General features: G+C 29.7%; 1 protein-coding gene across 1 annotated transcript in view; it reads right to left on the minus strand.

Annotated features, from left to right (window-relative positions):
• Positions 1-461: 461 nt before the first annotated feature.
• LOC135963542 (band 4.1-like protein 4) overlaps positions 462-24,968 on the minus strand; it is a 131,803-nt gene continuing 107,296 nt past the window's right edge. Inside the window, exon 15 of the mRNA XM_065515455.1 lies at positions 462-755. Coding sequence (XP_065371527.1) covers positions 720-755 — 36 coding nt within the window. The 3' untranslated portion in view covers positions 462-719. The remainder of the gene's footprint in view (positions 756-24,968) is intronic.

Raw genomic sequence — 24,968 nt, forward strand, 5'->3', positions numbered from 1 at the left:
AAAAGAAAATACACAACAAACCTGAAACATTTCGAAACCAGGTTTTCTGTTTTAAATTAAAAAATATTCCTTCATAGTTCTTTTTAGCATTTTTGTTGATTGCTAATTCCTGAGAAAAAAAAACTGCCTTGAAAAACATTTTTATTTTCTCTTAATGTTTTTTTCTGCTATTTTTGTTTATTTTTTGTTGCCAACTGAAGAAAGACTCCTAAATAAATATTTCGTTTTTTTTTTAATTTTTGTACATGAAAAATAAAATACACATGAAATTTGTTTCCGCTTGTCTGACTGTTTGTCCAGGTGGTTTGGGGTAAACGAGTGAGTACAGGTATTTAATATTTATTTGAATTAAATTTAGTATTTCATCCTCTGCTTTGGTCTCAAATTTACTGCTTTTGATGTTGTTGCAACCATCTTTTACAGAAGACGGTAGGTGGTGGTACAGCGGCTGCTACGGCTGAGGTGGCAGCTGTTGTTGCTGCTGTTGCAGGTACTGGTGAGGCTGTTACTATAAAACCAGCTGATGGCGATGTTGCCATTATGTCATTATGATGTTGCTGCTGATGCTGGTGTTCCATCATAGGTATACTGATGGTAGCCACCTGTATGGGCATTTGGCTGGTTGTGTAGTGTAGTAGAGGTGGTGGTTTAGGTGGTGGCAACACTAATTGTTGTGCCGGTATCTGTTGCTGCTGTTGCAAATTCAATTTCATTAATTCTCACAATTCCGTACTCATTTCACCTACGATTGTGCTCTGCAAAAATAATATATAACCATAAAAGAGAGAAAAAAAAAAGAAAATTTCATTTTAATAAATAATTTAAATGAATTTCTGTTAAATTTTAAATGTAAATGTAAAAAAACAAACAAGAATGTAAAATAAGCTGTAATTTTATGTTATTAGTAAAATGTTGTTTTGTAATTATTATTATTATGTTTTTTTTTATTTTTTTTTTTAATAAAGCTTAATTATTTTGTGCTGGTTGGTTGGTAGTCATATTAATATTATATTTTGGTGTGTGTGTGTCTTTGGGTTACTGGATTGTAATGATTGTGTATTTTTTTGCGTGTGTGGTTCTACTAAGCGTATGATTAATATTAATTAAATGTGATTTTTGATATAAAAAAGCAAAACAGTATACATATACATTGTATATAATTACAAATTCAAATTTAAAAAAAAATAATAATATTTCTGGTTTATAATTATTGCAATGTGAAAGTAAATTAATGTAAAAATAGTTTAAAATGTAATAAATTATTATGGATGTTTGGTTACAACCATCGGAACTCGTTAAAAATTTCTAAACATAGAAATTCTGATAGTCACAAAAATGATAAATCCGGATTGATTCTATTACTAGTAAAAGTCGGTGTAAGAATATAAAAAGAAAATACACAGAAATGGATAGGAAAGCTGGTTTAGTTGGTCATAATTTTAGATAATTTTCGTAGTTCATCGAAATCTTGTAAGCACCCTTAGAGAAGATAATTAATGTCAATGATCTTCAAGGGATCTACAATGTTATGAGAACTTGTGAAACTTATGCTGTCAGACACACATAAATTTCAAATGGTCTTTCAACAAGGAACACAATAATGAAAATATGTACAGTGTTGGAAAAAATAATACGGACAACATTTAGTTTTCATTTTTTCTTAAATTTTTATTTATAGACTCATAAATACAAAAATGTATGCTTAAACAAAAATAAATTAAAATTAGACTTAACAAAAGAAAAAAAAAAAATATTCTATTTTTGAATTTACAAAAAAATATTTAAATTCCAAAAAACAGTCTGGACAATCATCCACATTTGGTAGACGCTCCCTGCATTTTAATTACGTCCTTGCATCTGCGTTACATATATCCAAGAAGACTAGCACAGGTTTTTGGGGATATAGAAAGAATACTACGCTTCCTGGATTTTTTGAAACATATCGTCTTTGATTTTAATCTTTTTTTTTAAGAACCCCCCACAAATACCCAATTTAGGGCACGCACATTGTCTTTTTTTGTGTACCTGTAGTCAAATTCTTTATGTTTTCGTCTTCGTGTAAACATTTTACCATCAGACCCAAACAAATTAATTTTGGTTTCATCCGACCCCAGCACATTTTTCCAATTTTCCTGACGGAGTTGTTGATTGGCGAATAATATCAATCTTTTTATATTTTGATTACATAATAAAGGCACTTTTCTTGGACTTCATAAGTCTATTCCTTATTGTACAACTTGTAACTGATGCCCATAAATCGTTTTTGATTTCACTGGATGACTTAAAAGTATTTTTTTTTTGGATGATCTTTCAATAAGTTGGTCCAAGCGTGCTGAGGTTTTTCTCTTTCTCTTTCTTTTTCGAGATTCATGTCATTTTTAGAGTGAATTGCATTGAAAACTCTATTTTTGAACATTTTAATATTTCTGCAATTTCACGAATAGATTTTCCGTCTTTTTTTAAGCTCAGAATAAAATCTTTCTGAGCTTGAGTATTGTGAGCACCTATAGCCTATAATTAATGGGTATATGGGAGATAAATGTATTGTGGTTCAATCAATACCTGAAGAAAGGTGTTATATCTACAATATCCTCCTTAGTGATCCTTAACATATTCAATTTATTCACTGATAGTGGAAAAAGGAAACACAAGACTGGCATTACTTTAGGCTCGGTCTGAAACAAAGAATATTGGAAATTTCAAAATATATCTCACTGGTTCGTCTAAAGAGAGTCAACTCAAAATTTTTCAATGTTCACTTTTTGCAAGAAATCAACGTACAGTACTCTACCAAAAAATACCGATGTATCCGTAAAAAACATAACAGCAATGAACATAATGAAGTACCAATATTCACAGTTTACTAGGGACCCTATTATGACTGCTTGGGTTTTTCTTTTACTTTAGGATATCAGGCAGCCATCTAGTAGAAAAGAATCAGCTCACTTGGTCCCTTTGTGTTACCTGAAAAAAAGAGACAATCCGAGCAGATTTCCGTGCTATTCCTAATAAAGGTGTTGAAGCATTCTAACTTCGTGCCCGAGAGTTCAGAAATACTGTTGAAGCAACGATGTTCTAGAAACCTGATGCGTAGATCTTCTAATGCCAGGCAGAAGATGCAAAATGGCCTCATCCTATTTTTTTAAGTTTAAATAAATTTAAAAAATATACTAATGGTGTATTACGTTCCCACAAAAAGTAACCAAATATTGATATTAATTCTATGAGTATATTAAAATAATGAATTCATATGATTTACTCCTACTGCTGCTAGATATCGTCTTGTTTCTTGCAAGCAAATTTGATAACATTTCAACAAATTGAGGAAACAAACGAAATAAATGGCAATATTTGGCAAAAAAAAAAAAATTCCCCCTTATGGAATTTTAAAAATTACCAAACACGGAAAAAAATCTAATATTTCCTCATACTACACATAAATACGTTCTCATAAAAACCAGGGATGGATGGTAAATCAAAAGTTATTTGAAGACTATGATGATATGCTTTTTTCGACATTTAACAGAAGCTGCCTTATGAAAAAAATGGGAAATAATGATGCACGAAATAAATAAAAAAAGCTTATGAAAAAGATCGAAACATAAAAAGAAAACAGAACAGAAATTGTTTAAACGTAAAATGAAAGTAATAGTCTGGAACAGAAAATAAAAGGGGAGAGTATAAACAGATACCATATTCTTGTAAGGAATATTCTTTTTTTTCTTCTTAGTTTTAAAGAAACGTAAATGTTTTCAACTCATAAATATTTTTTAGCAAAAAACACACGTGTTGAAGTTTGTATGAGTGAAGGAAAGTACGAAAATATTTATTTCACATCTCTATAAGTCTCTGTTCATAATAATTTCCTGTTTGAATGAAATGTATGCTGGAGTTTCTGTTTTTTTATTATTATTTTTCAAAGGAGGGTGGAAGCAGGAACAACTCATCAGTGTTTGTCAGCCAGTCAAGCAGTCATTGAATCTTCTATAACAAGTCATTTATGGTAGATTTTTAGTATTGCTGTGTGTGTTATAGCATTTTCTATCATCATCTCCATGTTTTTTTTTTTGAGCCATTAACAATAACAATTCATACATTATTTATTTTGATGTTTTATTTTTTGTTTCTTATTATTATTATTTTCTGTACATTTTAAATTAAAGTGGAAAAAATGTATTTATTTTTTTGTTTCAGAATTCTTTTATAAGAGCATACAGAAATAAATTTAATAGCAGGATTTTATATTTGATTTTGTGAAATTTCATTTTAAAAATACTACTTACTTATGTGGGAGTAGTTATGTATTATTTTTTTAAAATTCTATATAAAATGTGTTTCGGTTTTTGTTGAAATTTCTGAATATATCTAGCTTGTAATACGATTGCTGTTGTAGTATCAATTTATTAATATGTACTACTAGTTCGTAACAAATTTTATTTAAATTTTGTTGAATGTATATTTGGGCTAAAACTGAATTTTTCCGAAGAACATGCAATATTGCGATTTAGAGTTATTAGCGACGCCAGAAGCATGCTACACTCTATAAAAAAGGTATATGTAACGATACCATTTCCCCAACAAAACTGAGATGACAGCATATGTTCTAAAATACTATGGTATTGGCTTTCTCAGGAACCTGATAACATCCTAATTGGAGAGCCCTGAGGCTTGATGTTCTTAAGTACAGTTTTCTGTAGAGTGCTTTTTACCATTGCAGTACTGTATATAATACCAATGCACAGTGGGGCAGAATCAAATTTTTTTGGAAATAAATCTGGCATTTCTTAACGGCTGATCCGATCAGAATAAAATTTGACGTGGGCGTAGCCAAGGAGTATTCGAGTTTAAATTATTAAAATGGGCCATTCAAATCATCCAGGGGCGGCGCTATGGGGGGCTCAAAGTACCTTCGACATGTAAAATGTTTAAACACGTTCAGTTTTTTTGTTTCCTATCCGATTTATTTACTTGCGTGTGCTATTTATTTCCGAGTTATAGGCATTTCAAAATTGAAATTTTAAAATTTTGCCATACCTTGGTCCGCTTTTTTACCATTCTGACTTTTGGACCGAATGGACTCGAATTTTTGTTGGTTAGACAATTTCAATGTTATATTTTTCTGTAAGGTATCTCGACGAAGAATATTTTGGTATAAAAAACATGTCCTATTTTTCGAGTATGTCGCCCCTACAACCTTAGGAATGTGGCCTATTTTTTTATAAAAATTTCAACTTTGGGCCACATGTTCTAAAATCCCAAAGCTGGGATCAAAAAATGGGAAGCAGTTTTAGAAACCTTGGTGTGTTACTTATTTATCCCCAAAGCATTTTCCCAGCCCAGAAGGAAATGTGGACCGCATGGGTAAAATTTTAAAAAATACCGTTTTTGGGATTTTTGCTTAAATTTTTTGGAATTACGGGATTGCGTGTGACTTTTTGACGAGTTTTTTTTACAGATTGTTATTTAGAATAACAATTTAAAAAAAAACACTGAAAATTTCATTGAGTTTTGTTAATAAATAAAGATTTTATTACATATTACATATTTATTGAGCTTCTAAAACTAAAATTTGTATCAAAATTTTAATAGGATTGAAAATATTAGGAACATTTATTCCGAGTTATATTTTTACATACATATTTCTGTTTATTTTTTTAGTGTAAAGTAAAAATGCAATGCATATACAATGATGCAAGACCATTTACACAAGATTATGAATTGGCAACGTTTAGACTTATTCGGACATCTTTTTAGGATGGCAATTGTGCGCCGCATACGATACTGTGTGTATATTCATTAAAGATTTCAAGGTCACCACTCAAGGTTATATGAGATAACTTTTAAACAAATTTTATTACCGATTTTCGTCTAAAATTATTTGCCTTAAAAGCTGTAGTCTGAATACAGTCGCTCCAATTCATGCAATATGTAGCATCAGAGCTTCCTCTGAAGACTTCAAAAGGTTTCCTAGGAATATGTTGTATTCTCCCCGTTGGTCACTGAAAAACACATGTTGATGAAATTTCAAGTTTCTCATAGAATTGCGGATGTCAAAATTGACACTTGAAACGAATGCTACGGCAACTTCTTAAGAGGTTGTCGGCATTCATGGACAACAATATTGTGCAGTCAGAATATGCCAGATATAACATAGGCAAGCTTAGTAGCTGTTCATTCAATATAAAATCCTAACACGTCCACAGACTTTTGAACAGTCTATGAAGACGTTAAACATTATAGCTTAAAGAGATCTTATTTTTTCAGTCGGTAATATTATGATCATCACAGCGAAGCGCTTATCAACTAAATATTTTGTTTAACATGATCTGCATAACTCGACTAACCACAATAAAAAGATATGACAGAAAAATACAATTATTTAGTGGAATTTAAAGCATAAGAAATCTTTGTATGACATAAACTCATTCAATTTTCAATTAAATAGTAGACATTCATTTTATGCTCTAGAAATTACTAAGAAATAAAATCTTTACATAATTTGCAATTAGTAATTCTTATTAACTCAATATACAAAACACATAAATATTCCACAATTACCATATTCCTATAAGCGTATGATTAACATAAAATATTTTCTATTACTCATACGCATGACGGAACTCTATGTACATATGTACATATGTAGTTGTATTAATATTCATATTTTCTGCCTATATTATATAATAATTTTACAAATAACACAAATGCTTTTTTATTATTTATATTATTATCTAAATTACAAAACTATCTTCAATTACGTAACTATTTGCCACAATGGCAACAACAATACACACCATTCAAGATGACAATCTTTCCGGAAAGAAAAAAAAACTAAACACAATTTGCAAATGACAAGAGACAGAGAAAAAAAGTCAGCAAAATTGACACATAAACTAGATAATATTTGCTTAATAAAATCATTTATTTAGTTTGTTTTTAAGGAATAAAATCTGGCAACAACTTTAAGTAGAAATTTACATATTAATATTCATGCGAATATGTGTGCTGTAAAGAAAATATTATGTAGACTTAATATTATTTTAGAAATAATATAAGCAAATACAATGACCTTTTTTCTTTATCAGGAAAAGGTCTTATTACTTTGTTTTAATATAAAAAAGAAAATATAATTTTCCAAGATAAAATATAAACTGCTTAAATAAGCAAAATATCAAATATGTATAGTCTTTCAATGGGGTTTGCATGTTTGTCATATTTAAATTTTGTTATTTTAAAATATAATGAAATAACAATTTTAAAATTTCATGATGTTTAAAATTGGTTATTTGTGGATGTGAATGTTTGTCTTGACTGCAAAAATACAGATTATTTAAATTTTATATTTTCAATAATATTTGTATACATTTTAATCCCTTCATACATCATAACATAAGTACTTTATGAGGCAAAAGCTTTTTTTCATAGTATAAATGGTGGACCAAATATAAGAAATATATTTTTAGAAAAGAACTAACTACATACATTTCTATAAGTATTTTATTCATATGGTTTAGGGAACACAATTTCATTCATGTGGCTTACTATGCTGTTTTCGAGGAAATATTCCCAAACCTTGGCTTTATCTCACTAATGGCTGGAACGATATTTGCTTTTTTCATGGCCTCGATATTAAATAGCATCCACAAAAATAAGTCAAATCGCAGTTCCTAGGTGGCCAATTGATATTTTGAAGATGACTGATACCAAGATAGTTCATATCATCAAATGTGGAAATTATCGTTCTGTAGCTCAAGGAAATGTCATTTCAATGTTCCAAGAACAATGTTCCAATATTGATCTTATTTTGTTGATGTTGACTGTTAGTTAAGATTTGGAACAACCAAATTCAATGAGAAAAGTAAAGGAGAAATGCTTGTTTTTACTGTATGATTTCTGTCATTATTTGAGAAGCGAATGAAATAGGACTTTCGCTACAATAAGAATAGATTATTGCAGGGACCGTAACGGTTATAAGTGATATCAAAAAATTATTTTATAACAGCTACTTTGTGACTTTAAAAATAAAAATCCATCTAAACAGTTATTTTTGAACGTAGAAATAAAAGTTCGTATAAAACTCTTAAAAAAAGAGTTTTAAATAACCGTCATAAAAAAACTCACTGGAGGAGTTTTATTTTTTCGTCATAAAAAAACTCATTTGAGGACTTTTATTTTTTCCGTCATAAAATAAAAGTCATTTGAAGTGTTCTATTTTTCCCTTCAGAAAATAAAACTCATTTTATGTAAATTGACACCTAAAGCTTGCCGCTGGTCAGATCATAGAGATTTTTTGATTTAAAATTTTCTGGATAACCGTTTCATTACAAGAACAAAATAATTTTGACAAGAGTCAGAAGTGTCTCAGAAGGCACACGGAAGAAATGAGCTTTTAATGAACATTTTACTAAGTCAATGAATTCGCTGAAGAATACATAGGTTTTCTATATCTTGTTTGAGAAGATACTGATCAAATCATCAAGTAAATTTATGAGAATCTTGTCTATAGCTGGATGATTCAGATCATCTTCAAATATCATTTGCTTTGGTGGCCGGTTCCAAGTTTTTGGGTAGTATAAATTAGTGGATAATTCATTTTTCAACCTGGTGAAATGTCTGTTGAAGAGTTCGCAATTTTTATATTAATTATCGGTACTCAAACCCTCTGAAAAAGTTTAAGAGTAAATAATCGCAAAGAGTAGTCAACATAATATTTTAAATCTGCTGGATTTCGTGTCCTTAACCTTTAGTGAAGACATGATAACATTTAGCAAAGCTTCAGCAAACAGTGATACTCAATGGGATCATAAGATTTTTAAAGAACACTCTTTCGCAGTAAACTCCAAGTGAGTAAAGCATTCAACGTGAAATGATTTAAAGCTTTTAGCAAAGCCAATACTCAATACTTAAAAGTAGTATTTATCAGAGCAGTAGGAAAAATATCTTATATTTATTTTCCCCTGAAACTGTAACTGTTCTTTAGTTTCCCATTATTTTGTTGAAAAGAGCATTGATGATGGATCGAGAGGACTAACATAGTTATCAATTGGATAACAGGTGATAACTTTATTGGTGGAGAAATGTGACTCCTTTGGAAACCAAAATTAATTTCGAACAGTTTTCATGTCTGTAGTATTATTTAGGTATCTATGTGTATGAGTAAGACGTTGAGTCTTAGAGTATCCATAAAATTTCATAATGTCCACCAACACAGTGTCACAGAGTTCTTGATTTTTGGATAAAACATTATTTAGCGGAGCCACCGTTTAATACTTATCACAGTTTAAAACCACTTTGACACAGGACACAATTTTAAGTGATTCTGTGATCCAACCTATACAATGGTAGATCCTGTTGAATGTGGCATTCCACAGCTCAATCTGTGTTAACGTAGCCCATTAACAAGATGTGTGGCTCCTTTTTGTTTGTAACATTGATATATGACACCATGATTAAGTTAAGGGGTTAGACGGTTGCGATCAGCATGGCTGTATTGTCGACGATCACTGTGCCATAAAATACATGGATTGCAATGATTTTGGTTTCCACTGAAAAGGTAATTAAGCTATTGGCGGTCTTCGATATTCAGACGAGTAAACATCTTCGATGATCTTATATAATTAAATAGTAGTTTTCTTACTGGACTCATCTAGTTTATGAAAACCAAGTACGAGTCAACTGACATTATTTGTATAAGAAATTGAAGATAACACATCAATCAGTAGGCAAATGGTTTATTTAAGAATCTCTCTCAGTTGGATTTATAAAATCCATGAGTGATTGAGACGATAATAACACGGCCACTTAAATTTCAAGGATGGATGCCGTATGTAAATGAAGCAAAAGGCATCTAAAAACGGTACAGTGAAACAACTCCCATAAAAAATTAAGTAATTCTCAAAATTAAATGTTTTCTTTAATTTTGTGAACCAGCTTCGTCCAGTAAAGACTTCGTTTACTGCTGATATGGTTTGAAATACTTCAGGAAACCTTTTCACCCGGCAAAGAAAGAAATCTTTACTAAACAATGCCGGTTTATTGCTACACCCCAGAAGAGAATTATATCATAATTAAATTAAATTATTCCCTACAAAAAACTATTAAATAAGTCCAAAAGCATTAGGAGTTTCATAATAACATAAGTTCCAATTTGTATTCAAAATTGTGTGCAGGTTATTTAATTTTATCCTGGGGAGATATAACATGTTACCCCGAAAAACAATTCAATTGATGCATGTTTAATTTTCTGTACATTTTCATCTCGATCAACATAATGATCTAGTTTTTATCTCCAAATTTCAAAATATGTATATTTGTATATCTACGACATGTAGTTTCAAATAGATAGATAACAAATTTAATTACAGAACGAGTATTTAGCTAGTCGCGGAATTTTCAGTTTTAATGATCTATATAGATCATCGAGATCGTACAATTTACCAACCGAACAGAAGGAACAGAAATGTCACTATATTTTAAAATAACATTTAGAAAACTCAATGCAATATTAATATGAAAGACAAAATACTGCAAAGGGAAAGTATTGTGTAACAGTAAGAAGAGTCTGTTTTACTATAAATACAAATTTATTATGTTTTCCTTCAGCCGACCACTGCATAGAAGTCTAATGTTGATGAGCAAAGTCCATAAATTAATTTAAAAATGTCTTGGAAAACGTTGAAAATTTTGAAATTTGCGACGAGCATTTTGTCACAATGTCCATGAGTTGACAGTTTACTAATTGCTGCTCTCATACGATGACTAAGATGCGAAACCCCGAACCACTTGAATTCAAGTATTCGGCCAAAGTTCGTCTATACTTACATGTGGAATTTTTAAGCGATGCCAAAATCTTAATTGTAACGATCATGGACATTATGATTTTATAAGATTCTGCTGTTGCCCGACATATGACGTTAATATGTCGGATGAGGAGGCATATGTTTATATAAATGTTTTGGCTGAACACATTGAAGTAAAATACTAAAGCAGTCCACCAAGGAATAGACTATACAGTACATGTTATAAAATTTTATATACTGCCTTAATTTTTTAAAATTTGTAAACTCAACAAGTTTCTATAAAATAACGAAAGCTAAGGGAAACATTAACTTAAAAAGTAATAATTTTAACATTATGAATAACATTTACAAAAATATTAAATACAGAACGAAATACAGAAATTTATTGGCAAAATATTTCTATTAAATGTTTTCTAGACAAAGAATTTAAACAGAACTTTGGTGTGGTTTCTTATAAGACAAATAAATTGTTGCAACTGAAAGAATAAAGTAAAATAAATGAAACAGCAACTTATTTGTATTCCAAACTATAAACAAAATTTTACAAACAAAATAATAACTGAAAATAGAATATAAATTCCAATATATGAAAAGAAAATTGGAATTGAAATAAAAACTTACCGTCTACTACTTTGGATAATTGGTGAAAGGATTATCTCTAAACTGGAGGAAATATTTTGATTTTGATTTTGTAACTGATTTTGAATACTACGAGTGGTGGCATGTGGTGTTGGCATTAATGTTGTATTTGCTGTTGTTGCTATTGCAGTGCATGTGGATGATGATGTTGAGGCTGATGATAGTGCTGCAGTTGCAGCAATAGTTGGTTGTGTTTGGGTATTAGTGATGCTGGTATTATTTATGTTATAACAAGGATACGTTAAGGGGGAAGCAGTGTGAGGTGCTGGGGTTGGGGTTTGGGTAGAATTTAAATTGAAATTTGAATTTGTATTGGCAGATAAGTTATCAAATTGCTGGGGGGAATTATTATGATTTAGTTGCTGTTGTTGCTCCTGCTGATGATTATGATGAGAATTTTGTTGTATTGTATGGCTAGAACTACAACTACTACTGCTGTTGCTGCAAGTATTATTACAATTTAAGGTTTTGGCCATTAATGTTGGACTGGTGGGTTGTGTTGTTATAACAGGTTTATTACTATTCAACGTGTGGCTGCTATTATAAGGGGTGGTGGATGAGGGATTGCTATTATTGCTGGGGTTTAAAGAATTTGTTATTGATTTCAAAATCGTATTAGCATTAGGGGATAGTAAATGTTGTTGTTGCTCTTGTTGCAGCTGATAATTGTTATTATTGACATTACAATTATCTAAATTATTATGATTAGCCAATGACGTTGGATGTCCAATTGTTGGCGAGTGTAATGAAGAAGTCTTTGAGGCTGCTATTGCATTTACATCCTTTGTTAGTGACAATTGTTCATTATTGTTTATATTGTTTATGAGACAACCATCATCATACTCATCATAGGACACTTCACCATCATACAAGTCTTCATTGTCCAAATGGTGACTGGGCTCTTCATCGATTTCCTCTAAGTCATCTTCGCTACAGGTGGTTGAGCGAGACTGGGAACTGGAAGTGTTCGTGGTAGTAGTAGTTATTGTTGTAGTCGGTGTATGCCTATCATTGCCAATTATATTGTTGGTTATATTGCTAGACTACAGGGGAGGTTGTGATTTGCCAAAATATATTGTTTTTTTTTTTATAAAAATCACATAAAGATTTTTTATTTGTTTATATTTGCATTTAAGGGGGAGAAAAACAAGAAAAAAATATTGTAAATACTTAAAAAGGGGGTTCATTTAATTTCGATTTACACACAGATGCATTCCAAATATTTGATATTTAAGGACACACAATTGACATGCTATCATTTAAGACACATTTACAAATAAAACACAAAACATGCTTAAATTAAAGGGGAATAATTCTTATAAAAGAGAAAGGAGAAAGTTAAAATAGTATTAAATATTAATGCACTGGGAAAAACTTAAAATGTGTTTTTATTTATATTATATTTAAAGGGAAGTGCTTTAATTGTGCTTCTTAAAAAGCAAAATTTGCTAAAATTCTCCTTCTTAAAGGATTGATGTCTCCTTGTTCTCAATGAATCAATAACGAAATATTTTAAATTTGCAAAGTTTTATTGGCGGATGACTTAAAAATGCATTTTTTAGCTACGACCTTTTCCCATCTTTCTGGCAACATATGGATTCCGAGCCTAAAGAACTGCTCATCTTTTGAGGCCAAGAACGAATCAAGCCAATATCGGATACTCTCTTCCAAAGTAAAGCGTATCCCATAGAGATCGTTCTGCATTGATCGCAAACAAATAGTAGTCGGACGGGGTACGATCTGGACTATAAAGCGGGTGAGACAAAATTTCCCAACCACTTCATTATTAATAGTTTAACAGATATTGCAACATGTGGCCGAGCGTTGCCATGGTGGAATATAACGGTTTCATGTCTGGCCGCATATTCAAACGAATCTGTTGCATTCGGTACAGGTTTGCTGTGATGGTCTGGTCAGATGTCAGCAGCTAATAATAGATAGGACCCATTTGCTCCCACCAAATACAGAGAAATACCTTAGCGCCATGGATATTTGCTGTCGATTCGGCTGTTTGGCCGGCCTTTGCATACGATCTCTTACGCTTCGGGTTATCGTAGTGGATCCATTTTTCATCGCAAGTAATGATTCGGTGCAAAAATGATTTTCTTTTATAGCGTTCAAACATCATTTCGGAAGTCTCTCGGCTTCAATTTGTATGTTACCCAAAATACCAGCTTTTGGATGAATCCTGCTGCTCGCAAACGTTTTGAAATGACTTAAGTTGCTTCCAAAGATTTTGCAAGCTCTTATTGAGTTTTTCAACAATCTTATTGAGTAATGTCTCCCATTCCTGGGAGGCACTACTTTTTTGGCTGGCTTGAGCGATCTTTGTTTTCTGTGTCAAAATCACCACTTCAGAACCACACAAACCATCTCTCGCCCATTGAAACCGATGGTGAGCAATCGGTGTGTTTTAGCGGAACTTTTTCAAATTAAAGAAGTAAAGCAAAACTTCCCGCACAAAATTCAACATTTTCGAAACAAACAAAAAAAAAGAAAATTTTGCAGATTGCGCTATAATGTTTAATAACTACGAAAGAATAAATGACAGATATGTACTCTTATGTAAAATTATATATAACTTATTAAGAACTAAAACCGCATTCAAAAGATACGCCATCTATTGTAAATCTCGCATTTTTAAGTCATACACCCAATAAAAAAATTTTAGTTTCTCTTCGCTATAATTCCTAACAGTTGTCTGTTAAAAAAGAAATTTCTCAAGTTGCTTTTGAAAATTTAAATGCTATGATATTATGGTACCACTTCATAGATTTTATAAAGTTTAAGAACTGATTTATGAAATAAAATATTAAATCTGCCACTGGCATTTTACTCTGTTTACTGGCGAAGTTTTTTCTGTAATATATATGTATATTAGGGTGGGTCAATTTGTTCGGATGAGAAAAAACGGGACAGGCATATTGCAAAATTGGAATCTACACAAAATTCTAAGAAAATTTCCAAAAGAAAGTATGGGTGTAAAATTAAAACCTAGCTCCCGCCGAGAGACATAAAGCTACAACATAACACTTTTTTATATGAAAACCTATTTCTTTTTGCACAGTCTTTTAAACAAAATTTTATGTAGACAAAAATGAGACATTACCTGTTAAAATCGGTTATTAAACTTTTTCGAAAAAAGTTCCAAAAAATTTACCTTGTAAATTAAAAATTGTACTAATATTTTTTTTTTGTTTTTTTTTAGTTTTATTCATATGCACTGGGGTAGAAAACACTAAAATAGGTGTTAATGAAAAGTTTAATAACTTTTACAATTTTCATCCGATTTAAATAATTAGAACTGTGTTTTGTTAAGAACTAAATTTCCTTTATACATTGGTATACAGTTTTATAAACTTTCATATCAAAATAAGCAATGAAAATCGACTAAAATCTGAATTTCCTAACTGAGTATTTTTAAGCCTCTCAGCGGCAGCTAGGTTTTGATGTTAGACCCATAGTATCTTGCGGAAATTTTCTTAGAATTTTTCGTAGATTACGTTTTTTTGTAACAGGCGTATGTTGGTCAACAAAATTGACCCACTCTAATGTATATACAAATTTTTTCAATTTATTAAAATAATATTTACAAACTTCCTATGTAGGTATTGTTTGTTTCCTGTGCTCTATATTTTACAATACTTTTCAATTACAACTTTCAGCTTTGTGATATTTTTTTTTATTTTGTTGCTAGCATGCCATGCAATTTTAATGACGTCTATATTATTATTATTATTACTATTGTTATTTATTGTTAAATCAAACAATCGTAATAATACAACACAATATTATTTAAATAAAACATATACAAATAAATACAATAAAATAAAATAAATAAAATAAATACGAGCAAAAACATTCAATATCAGTTACAAAAACGTTAACATTTTTATGAGAAAAATCTCCATTTCCAAGCATTAAAGTTGTTTTTTTAAAAAATATGTATATTTCACTTTATTTTTCATTTATAGCGGAAATTCCTTTTTTATGTAAAATTATAATAATGGGTTTTTTACTGCAGTTTATTTATCTATACGTATTTAAAAGGTAAATAATTTAGTTGGTTTTTGTGCAATAAATACATACATATGTATGCATAATGGATCAATGAAATATTTAAATATTTTCTTTGTATTTATGGTATTAATACATTCAAGTCCTGTATATGTATAAACACTGTGCGAAAAAACCTAAGTAAAAAAAAAACATTTCAATAAATTTAAGGCTAATGAATTGTGGATATCGTTGTCCATAAGCGGATACAACATATAATTAGTCCATATTCACATATAAAATGACAAAATCTAAGTATACAAGTCATGCAAATTACTTGGTAAGTATTTAAAACAAATAATAGACATTGGAGAAATGGTGAAAAATATGTATGTGTATAAGAGCTTCCAAACTAAATTGTTTTTTTTTTAACCCGAGAATATGAAATTTAAAAAAATAACACAAAAAAATACTAAATATGGTAAATATTAGGGTATTCAAATTATTAGATTTATCTCTTTTTCGAATAATTCAATCACACATTTAAAATTAATGGAATTATTCGAATAATTAAAATTTTTTTTTAAAAAGCAAAGAATGAAGATTTATTTAAGTTTTTTAATATTTTATTGTTAAATAAAAACAAAAAGTTACGCTAAAGTTAACAAATCAAGTATTGATAATGTTAAAAAAACATTCAAAAACAAAAGCCATCCTTAAATGTTCATCAGAAATATTCGGATGAGATTCCCTCCCGAACAATCTATAAAACAATTGACTAGCAAACTCTTTAGTTTCCGTTTTGGAGATATGCTTTAACAAATTTGAGCTAGTTGGACATGATCCAGAATTCAAGTACAATATAAATGTATTAAGGACTTTTTCATGTCGTTCATTAATTCGGATTTTAAAATGAGTAACTAATTCTTTAGTAAATGAATTATTCACGTTTTCTAAATTATTTATAACAAATTGTATTATACCCCCCAGTGATCTTAGGGAATTACACAAATCTGTCCAAAGTTTGATATCTTTGCCAGGGAACGTGGCTAATTTGAAGTCAGAAAATCACATACGCCATCTCTTTCAACACCACTTTAATCTAAGCTAATATTTTCATTATTAATTGCGATTGTGCTAATATTTCGCCAGCATATGTTCAGTTTCGAAATCAATTTTAAAATTATTCAGTTATTTTACTGAATAACAAATATTTTATTCCGTACCTTTTATTTTCATTGGTTCAAGACATAAGTTAAAAATTTTGAAAGATTTGTTTTTAGAATTGTAACTTCTAGCAGTAATATTTTTATATTTATAGAAGGAGCTATCGGAACACTAATCTACAGTGATCGAAATACTCCTTTTATCTTTATTTATTTGTCGAATTTCAGAAACAATACAATTTTTATAAGTCATTATTACTTATCTTAATTTGGAATTGTGAAAAATTTTAAGCAATTTAATAAATTTAAATACATTTTTTCGTTTTATTCGATTATTCTACATAAAATTGTTCGAATTGTTCGTTATTCAAAAATGGTAATTTATTATTCGTAAGAAATTATTCGATTAATCGAACGATCATTAATCGAATGAATGCCCTAGTAAATATACTCATAAAGGATTATAAACCAAACAGTTTATCATCCTTCTTGACACTTTGAAAATGGCATTTCATAAACATGTTTATGTAAGAATGGTTAGACTGAACACGACTTCGCAAATAATAGAGAATATACTAAGTCAAAGGAGTATCGGTAGAGGGCACAGTGGGGCAGAATCGAAATTTTTTGGAAATAAATCTGGCATTTCTAAACGGCTGGTCCGATCGAGATAAAATTTGACGTGACCGTAGCCAAGGAGTATTCGAGTTTAAGTTATAAAAATTGATCCTACAAATGCTCCAGGGGCGGCGCTATGGGGTCTCAATTTTTTATTTATTAATGAAACTCAATGAAATTTTCAGCGTTTTTAAAGTTTGTCATTCTAAATAACAAGTTGTAAAAAAAACTTGTCAAAAGGTCAAAGGGAATCCCGCAATTCCTAAAAATTGGAGCAAAAATCCCAAAAATGGTATTTTTACAATTTTGCCTATAGGGTCCACATTTCCTTCGGGACTGGGAAAATACTTTGGCGATAAATAGGGAACACATCAAGGTTTCTAAGGCTGCTTTTCGTTTTCTAATCCCAGCTTTGAGATTTTAGAACATGTGGCCCAAAGAAGGGCAGGAGACCCATAGGCATGAGATGAGGAGTCAGTCGTCTCCCGAAAAATATTAACATTTCCATTCCCTTGTTTTTTTGAGAAACTACAATTTATCAATCTCGAAAGAATATGCCTTCAGCTACAGAGAGCCTTGCGTTTAACCTTCGCTTTACCAAAGGTTTTTTTATGTACATGGTTTACCAATACCCAACCGGGTGGTACTGCACTTCTATACATATGTATATGTATATTCGACGAAAAAAATTTAAAAAAATCGAAAAAACCTTATAAAAAGTATCAAATGTTTTTATTAAATTATATAGAACTCTAAAATTTCTTCAGTGAGTCTAAATTTTATTTAAATCGAAACAAAATGAAAAGAATATTAAACTAATAAAAACCAAGAGGTCACCCGGGTGGGTATTGGTAAAGCGAAGGTTAAAGGGAAGGTTTTTAGAGAAGAATGTCATAAAACATAAATTTTTCAATACCAAGTGGTACGAGATTCGTGGAGGATCTTCTTCAGTGAGCTTTTACGTTTATACAATTAAGAAACGAGAGTAAGTTTGCGGAGCTGTCTATATCAAGCATTTTGGGATAAAGATATCCAGCAGGCTCCGGATAAGGTGTAGAAATCTTCAGGCTTTGATAGCGGTCATTAAAAGTGGCAAACAAAAAAATTAGAATTCCATTGTTTACGTGATGCTCATTACTGCTCCAGTTAATCAATTTTGTTTATAAAATCAAAAGTTGTGGACAGTTTTTAATCATTTAGTGCTTGTATTATTTTGAACTGTGTTTTATATGCGCCTAGAAAAAATTAACAGCATAGCCGTTTTAAAGAACAAAAAATGTCGAAATTTTGATAAAAAAATTATATTTTTTTGGTGAAACAATTTATATTACTAAAACGACTGCGCAGTTTAAAATTCAGTTTTATTTAAAGGTAATTTTATTACGGAATTTCGGTTTTTATTTTCGAAATAAAAAAACATTTAGCACCACGGGTGTCCCGCTTGACTGAAAAAAAGTGTCAATTCGAGCACATTGTAATTTATATTCGTATATAATAATATTAACATAAATTTCGATATAAGTCATTTAAAGTTTTAAGAAATTAATCACCATAGAAGTCCAAAACTTGATATTGATGGTGGGTATACAAGACTCGGCACAGCCTAGTATAAAACTCTTTTTTGTTTTCTATTAAGAATAATATCTGCTTGTATTTTGTTTTAGTTTAAGAACATCCTGACTTTAAACTACAGTAACTCAGCCGATTTTCAGAAATTATTTTATGTTTAAATGGTAAAACTAATCTTTCACACAAAAGGAACAATTTTCAATAGAAGATATTTTTGGGATGTTTTGAAGTCGTACATTTAAGAATATCGTTATTTCATAAATCTATAGATTCCAGCACAGATTAGTGACTCTAGCAAAACAGGATTTCTACATGAGAACTGTTGCATATTTTTATACCCATCACTATGAGTGGGAAGGGTATATATAAGTTTGTCATTCCGTTTGTAATTTTTCATTTGCGACCCCACAAAGTATATATATTCCGTCTGTATGTTGAAATCAACTTTCCGTAGCCCACAAATGGCTGAGATATAAGGAAAAAACAGGGGTAACCGAATTTTTTTTTAACAAAAAATTATTTTTTTTTCAATAAATTTACAAAAAAAAATTTTTAAAAATCGTTTTTATTTAATTTTAAAAAATAATGTGGTGGAGAATATATAAGATTCGGCACTGCCGAATATAGCTCTATTACTTGATTTCGTTCGTTTGTTATCACCAGGGAAACCAAAATATGCAAATGCATGTTTTTTCTGGTGAGTCTAATGGGCACATGGATAAGATATTTACACGTTTCAGAACTATTTAAGAATTTTGGCATAAATTTGTTAGTGCATATTTTTGCATATTTTACCCTTAAATGCATATTTTTGCATATTTATGTCATATTTTTGCGCCTTAGAGCATATTTTACTGTTTAATAGCATATTTTGACTTTATCAAAAACAAGTTTTGTCTTTCTTAGTATTCGCTGTTGTGTTACAGGTTTTTACTTCCTTTGTATAAAATTCAAAATTGAAAAAAATATATGGCTTTTTTTCAATATAAAATAAGCTCTATTTTAATAATAGTGCCATCTAAATATAAAATTTTAGTTCTAATTCGAACTTAACCATTCTAACCCTAACGATAAACCTCCAATTAACATTTTTTTTGTATGAGAACAGTCAGTTTAACGTCACGATAAAAAATTACCAGAGATTGAGAAAATGGGGGTAAGTGTTAAAGAAATATTATCTTTTATATTTGCTCCTATAACATCAATTGATGTCGAAAGAACATTTTCTATGTATAAAAATGTTTTCAGATCCAATAGACAACGAATTTTATTTGAAAATTTATGTCAACATTTTGTAATTTATTGCAATAATAACCTTAATTGAAGAACTGACTTCATATTTATATAAAATATCATCAAAAAATACCTCTCGAGGACTTTTCATAACTTAAATTCCTATTGTTTTTATGTTGTATTTATTTTTTTGTTATATTTGTTTTAGTTCTTGTTATTTTTGTTTATTTTATGTTACTTTTCTAGTCTAGAAATGAATTGTATTGATTTTTTTAAATAAAAATATATATTTCGGTTAAAAATTATGTAAAAGTTTTTTAGGAGCATATTTTTTAAATTTTAAGAGCATATTTTTAGGTTTTTACTGCGTATTTAAAGCGCTTAAAACGTTTTTTTTAGAGCATATTTCCGGTTTCCTTGGTTATCACTGTGTAATATTTTGCATGAGTAATATTTAATACAGCTAATGAATTAATATTAATCATACGCTTACTTCAAATTCTATTTCCTTTGAATATTAATATTTGTTTTTACTACTTATTTTTCGTTATTATTTGCTGATTGTAATCAATTCAAAGCAATCCCAGTAGTAGATCTTTAATTTTCTATTCGTTATCATTTGCAAAATAGAGAAATATATTAATTAATCTAATCAAACGTATAAATACAAGTATGTATCTCTGTACATACTCGTACTTATGAGTTTATATAACTGTAAACAATTTGATTTTGTTTTTAGTTAAATTAAGGAAAAACAAATGAAAACTACTATACCGAAAGAAATACCAACAATGTCACGTACATATGCTGAATAAATGATTCGATATGAATGAAAATCGATTGAGTTGAATTGAGTCTTATATTAGTTTTACTTTTCGTTTGTCTGTTTCTCAACTCATACTAGTTCTTTATTGGATTCAATATGTTGTTGCAAAGAGTTAATAGAAATAATAGTTCCATTCATAGTAAATTGTTGTTTTTTTTTGCTGCTATTATTTCTATTTAGTAGTGAGATTGTAGTTTATTTAAGTATAAATGAACATGAATATGATAAGCATAATAGAATACTATTATAAGATACGTATGTAAACATACTTGAACATTTTACAAACAATTAATGGGTAGGGGAAAAATATCTTTTCATATTATCAAATGTAGTAATTGTAACATACTTCGTAAGGCTTTTGTATACTCTTAAAAATAGCATTATCTACATATATAAAAGTGTAACATTACTGACTCACTGACTGACTAATTCAGTATCGCACAGCTCAAATGACTGAAGCTAGAAATTTTAACTGTGGGTTCCTCCCTCCCCAAAACGATCCGATAAGAAGGGATTTTTGGGAATTCGAACGCTTACGGGGTAAAAAGGGGAAAAACAGGTAAATTCTGTAAGAACATAAAATTGCATGTTAATCCATTTAAAAAATAATCTGACCGGTGTTTCGTACTTTTTCGAAATTCGAACCTTTTAGGGGAGAAAACGGGTAAAAACTGTATTTTGGTACTTTTTTGGTATCTTTTAAACCAATAAACATAGACACAAATTTTAAATTGTATTCTTTACTTATCTAAAAATAAAATATATAAGTTTGGTACTTTTTGAAAATTCGAACCCTTAAGGGATAAAAATTGTCTTTATTTTTGTTACAAGTTTTTTAACAATATTATAGTCACAGTAACTATTTACATGTATGGTTAATTTGCAATTCACATGTTTGTATCAACCATATATATGGTTAAAGTAAAAAATTTTGTGTTTGTGACAACCATTACAAATTTTCCATCAGTACTTAAATTAGTTTAATGCCTCGGAATATGTATCATTGCACAGTGGTTTAAAAAGTTTTTTTTTTTTTTTTGGAAATAATTCGGTATCTTGGGAACTATTGGAGATACTGTTACGAAATTTCACATGGTTTGAGCTGAGGTGTTTTCGAGTTGATTTACGATTTTTTTTTTAATTTTGCTCGATTTTTTTATGGTTTTTTAGATATGGCGGGCCTACGGAGGGACGAAATTAATTTTTAAAATATCAGCGATATTGGCGATAAAATTCTAAATAAAATAAAAAAAACTTGCTAAAAAAACGCATCCAAAGTTGGAACTTGTACAAAGGGCCGTATTTTTTAAATTTTTTCCCAAAAAAGCCCATATATTTTATCTTTTGTAGAAAAAAAATTTCTTCGGGACTATATACAATTTTTATATGATCCGGAAAGATAACTTATTGCAAAAGCGTGTAAAGAAAAATTTGGCTCACTTAAGCGCACATACCACCCCCTAGTACTATCCAAACTTGGTCAATTTTAAACAAAATTTTAGGTTTGAGTAAAAAATTCTAAAAAGGCAAAGCACCGATCCTCTAAAAAGCTCCATATTTATATATGTTTCTTAAATAGCTGCTAAGTATTTTAGTTATCACACGGTAAATAACGTCACAGTAGGCACTTTTATAAAAAAACTCAGTTTGTGGAACACATTTTCGCCGTTTTAAGAATTTCGGTGTTTGAAAATAAAAAAAATAAAAAATTCTAGTTCTAAATTTAAGGACATTTGAGTCTATATTGGTTCCAAATTTTTTTGGATGTTATGATATCTTTAATTGTTAAAATTTTACATTAATTCAAATTTTATATTTTTATTTGTGGAAAATCACCATATGAAATTTTTTTTTAGTTTTTAAGGTAAATGAAGTCCCAAAATTTTATAAACTTATTAATTTTACTCAAATATCAATCTAAAGGTCCTAAGGTTGTCAACAATATCAAATACTTATACAAAAAGCCTTTATTTACTCCTCAGAAGTTCCACAAATTTGTACATTTTTTCATATATTGCATGCAAAATGAGTTTACACCAAACTTTCTGTTAAGTAAGCATGTGTTTGAATTCAAAATTTCCATTTGATACCTTAGTAACATTTTGCATGAAATATATGAAAAAAGGTAAACATTTTTCAAAGGGAGCAAGGTTTGTGGAGCTTTTTTCGAGCAAAATTAAAAAAAATAAATCAATAAACCTAAATATCTCTTCCACTAATAGAGATAACCTACACATTTAAGCGTATTTTTTGTAGATATTCTCAAGGACTATTTATATTTTAAGTTTCAGCTCATTCACTTCGCAAATGGATTTTTGGCGATTTTTTAAAAAAAATTGAGACCCGAGGTGACTAACTTTGAGGGGCCACGTACTGGCCTCCATTAGCGATAGAAAACACTTCAGCTCCAACCATGTAAAATTTCGTAACAATATATGCAATAGTTCCCGAGATACCGAATTATTTCCAAAAAAAAGTTTCTAAACCACTGTGCATTGGAATAAGGCTTTGGGATATGTATAAATTACATTTACCCTTACCCACTTAACAAACATCTCTAAGAACCTGCCTTTTTGGAAATTAAGTTAATATATACTATCTATAGATGTAAAGAGATCATAGCATGAATATCAAATTAAAACTAAAAAAATCTCATGAATACTCATGTATGCTGATGATGACGATAATAATGTTCATTGTTAAGTCTTCATTCTTACAATAATTTCACTACTTTCATCAAATAAATTGAACTAAGTAGTAGCATCAGCACTTATGTGTATCTCTTTTAAGTATATTTACTATTCACATACATACTCGTACATAGTATTCAAAAGTACTGAGACCAAAATAATATGTATGCATACATAAAGTAATGAAGTCTTTTCAGCATTTTTGTTAAGAAATTTGACTTTGATTTTTTTTAATTAAAATTGCATTCATGTTGAACACGTATACTTAAAATTTAGATCAGTGTTAACTTGACTTGGTTTATTATATTTGAATATTGTATGGTGATGGTGCTTACACCAAGGTTTATTATACACACAACTTTTCTATACAAACTAGATCCTTCATACGTCTGTGAGTACATTTTTTTTAAACAAATGTATATAATTGAAACATATTCATTATACAATGATGAATTATGGTGTGACGGACGTGCCCCATATACAGTGGTGGCCAGGAATTTAAGACAAAAATTGTTAGCTAAATTCCACGTGATTGTCAATTATTTTTTCAAATATTTCGACAAATATGTATGCATGAGGATTGTTTTAAAACACAAGTGTGTTTTATTCGACTGTGTCAATTCATACATATTCACCACGAACACATAACATTTTTCTACAACTTGACCAAAAAAAAATTTTTTTAAATAAACATATTTTCTCACATTTATATCATTATATTTTTATTATTATAAAATATTCGGACCAAATTTAGTATTTTTAGTTCCATTAGTTTCGGTCATATCATGTTATTAACAGCGGATGTTCGCTGAAGTGGGTCAACGTATTTCCACATATCTTTGTCCATATATGTTTTACCGATTTTTCCAAACATTTTTCAGAAACTAGAAACATTAATAATAAATTTCATACTCTTAGAGGTCCTTTTATTTTGGCTGTATCGCACTTAAAATTCAGTTGATGAAAAAAATTCAAGTATTTGTCTTAAATTGGTGGCCACCACTGTACATACAATGGAACTGATAGTAAAAGTCAGCATGACCAAGTTGAATCTATAATGTGAAAAATTTGGCCATCTCGATTGTAAATAGCTATTAAAGGGTGTTTTTTTAAGCTCAATAGAACTTATGAAATGGTTAACTGTCAAACGTACTATTTCTATCTATCTGCACTAACTTTTTGAAATTTATGATCAGTATACTCTGGCAAATCGTTATGAATAGACTTACGCTTGAACAGCGCTATCAAATTATCCAAATTTACTTTGAAAATCAGTAATCAGCTGTTTTGTTGCAAAATTGTGTTCAGCGACGGGTTTGATAATAAACATATGGAGTGAGACCATACAGACTCCACAAAAATGAACCGTTTGGTGCATTACGATCAATGAAGATCGTTACCGCACCATGATCAATGATTTTTTTTTGAAGAT

Source organism: Calliphora vicina, chromosome 1, assembly GCF_958450345.1.
Source record: "Calliphora vicina chromosome 1, idCalVici1.1, whole genome shotgun sequence".
Taxonomy (NCBI): Eukaryota; Metazoa; Arthropoda; class Insecta; order Diptera; family Calliphoridae; genus Calliphora; species Calliphora vicina.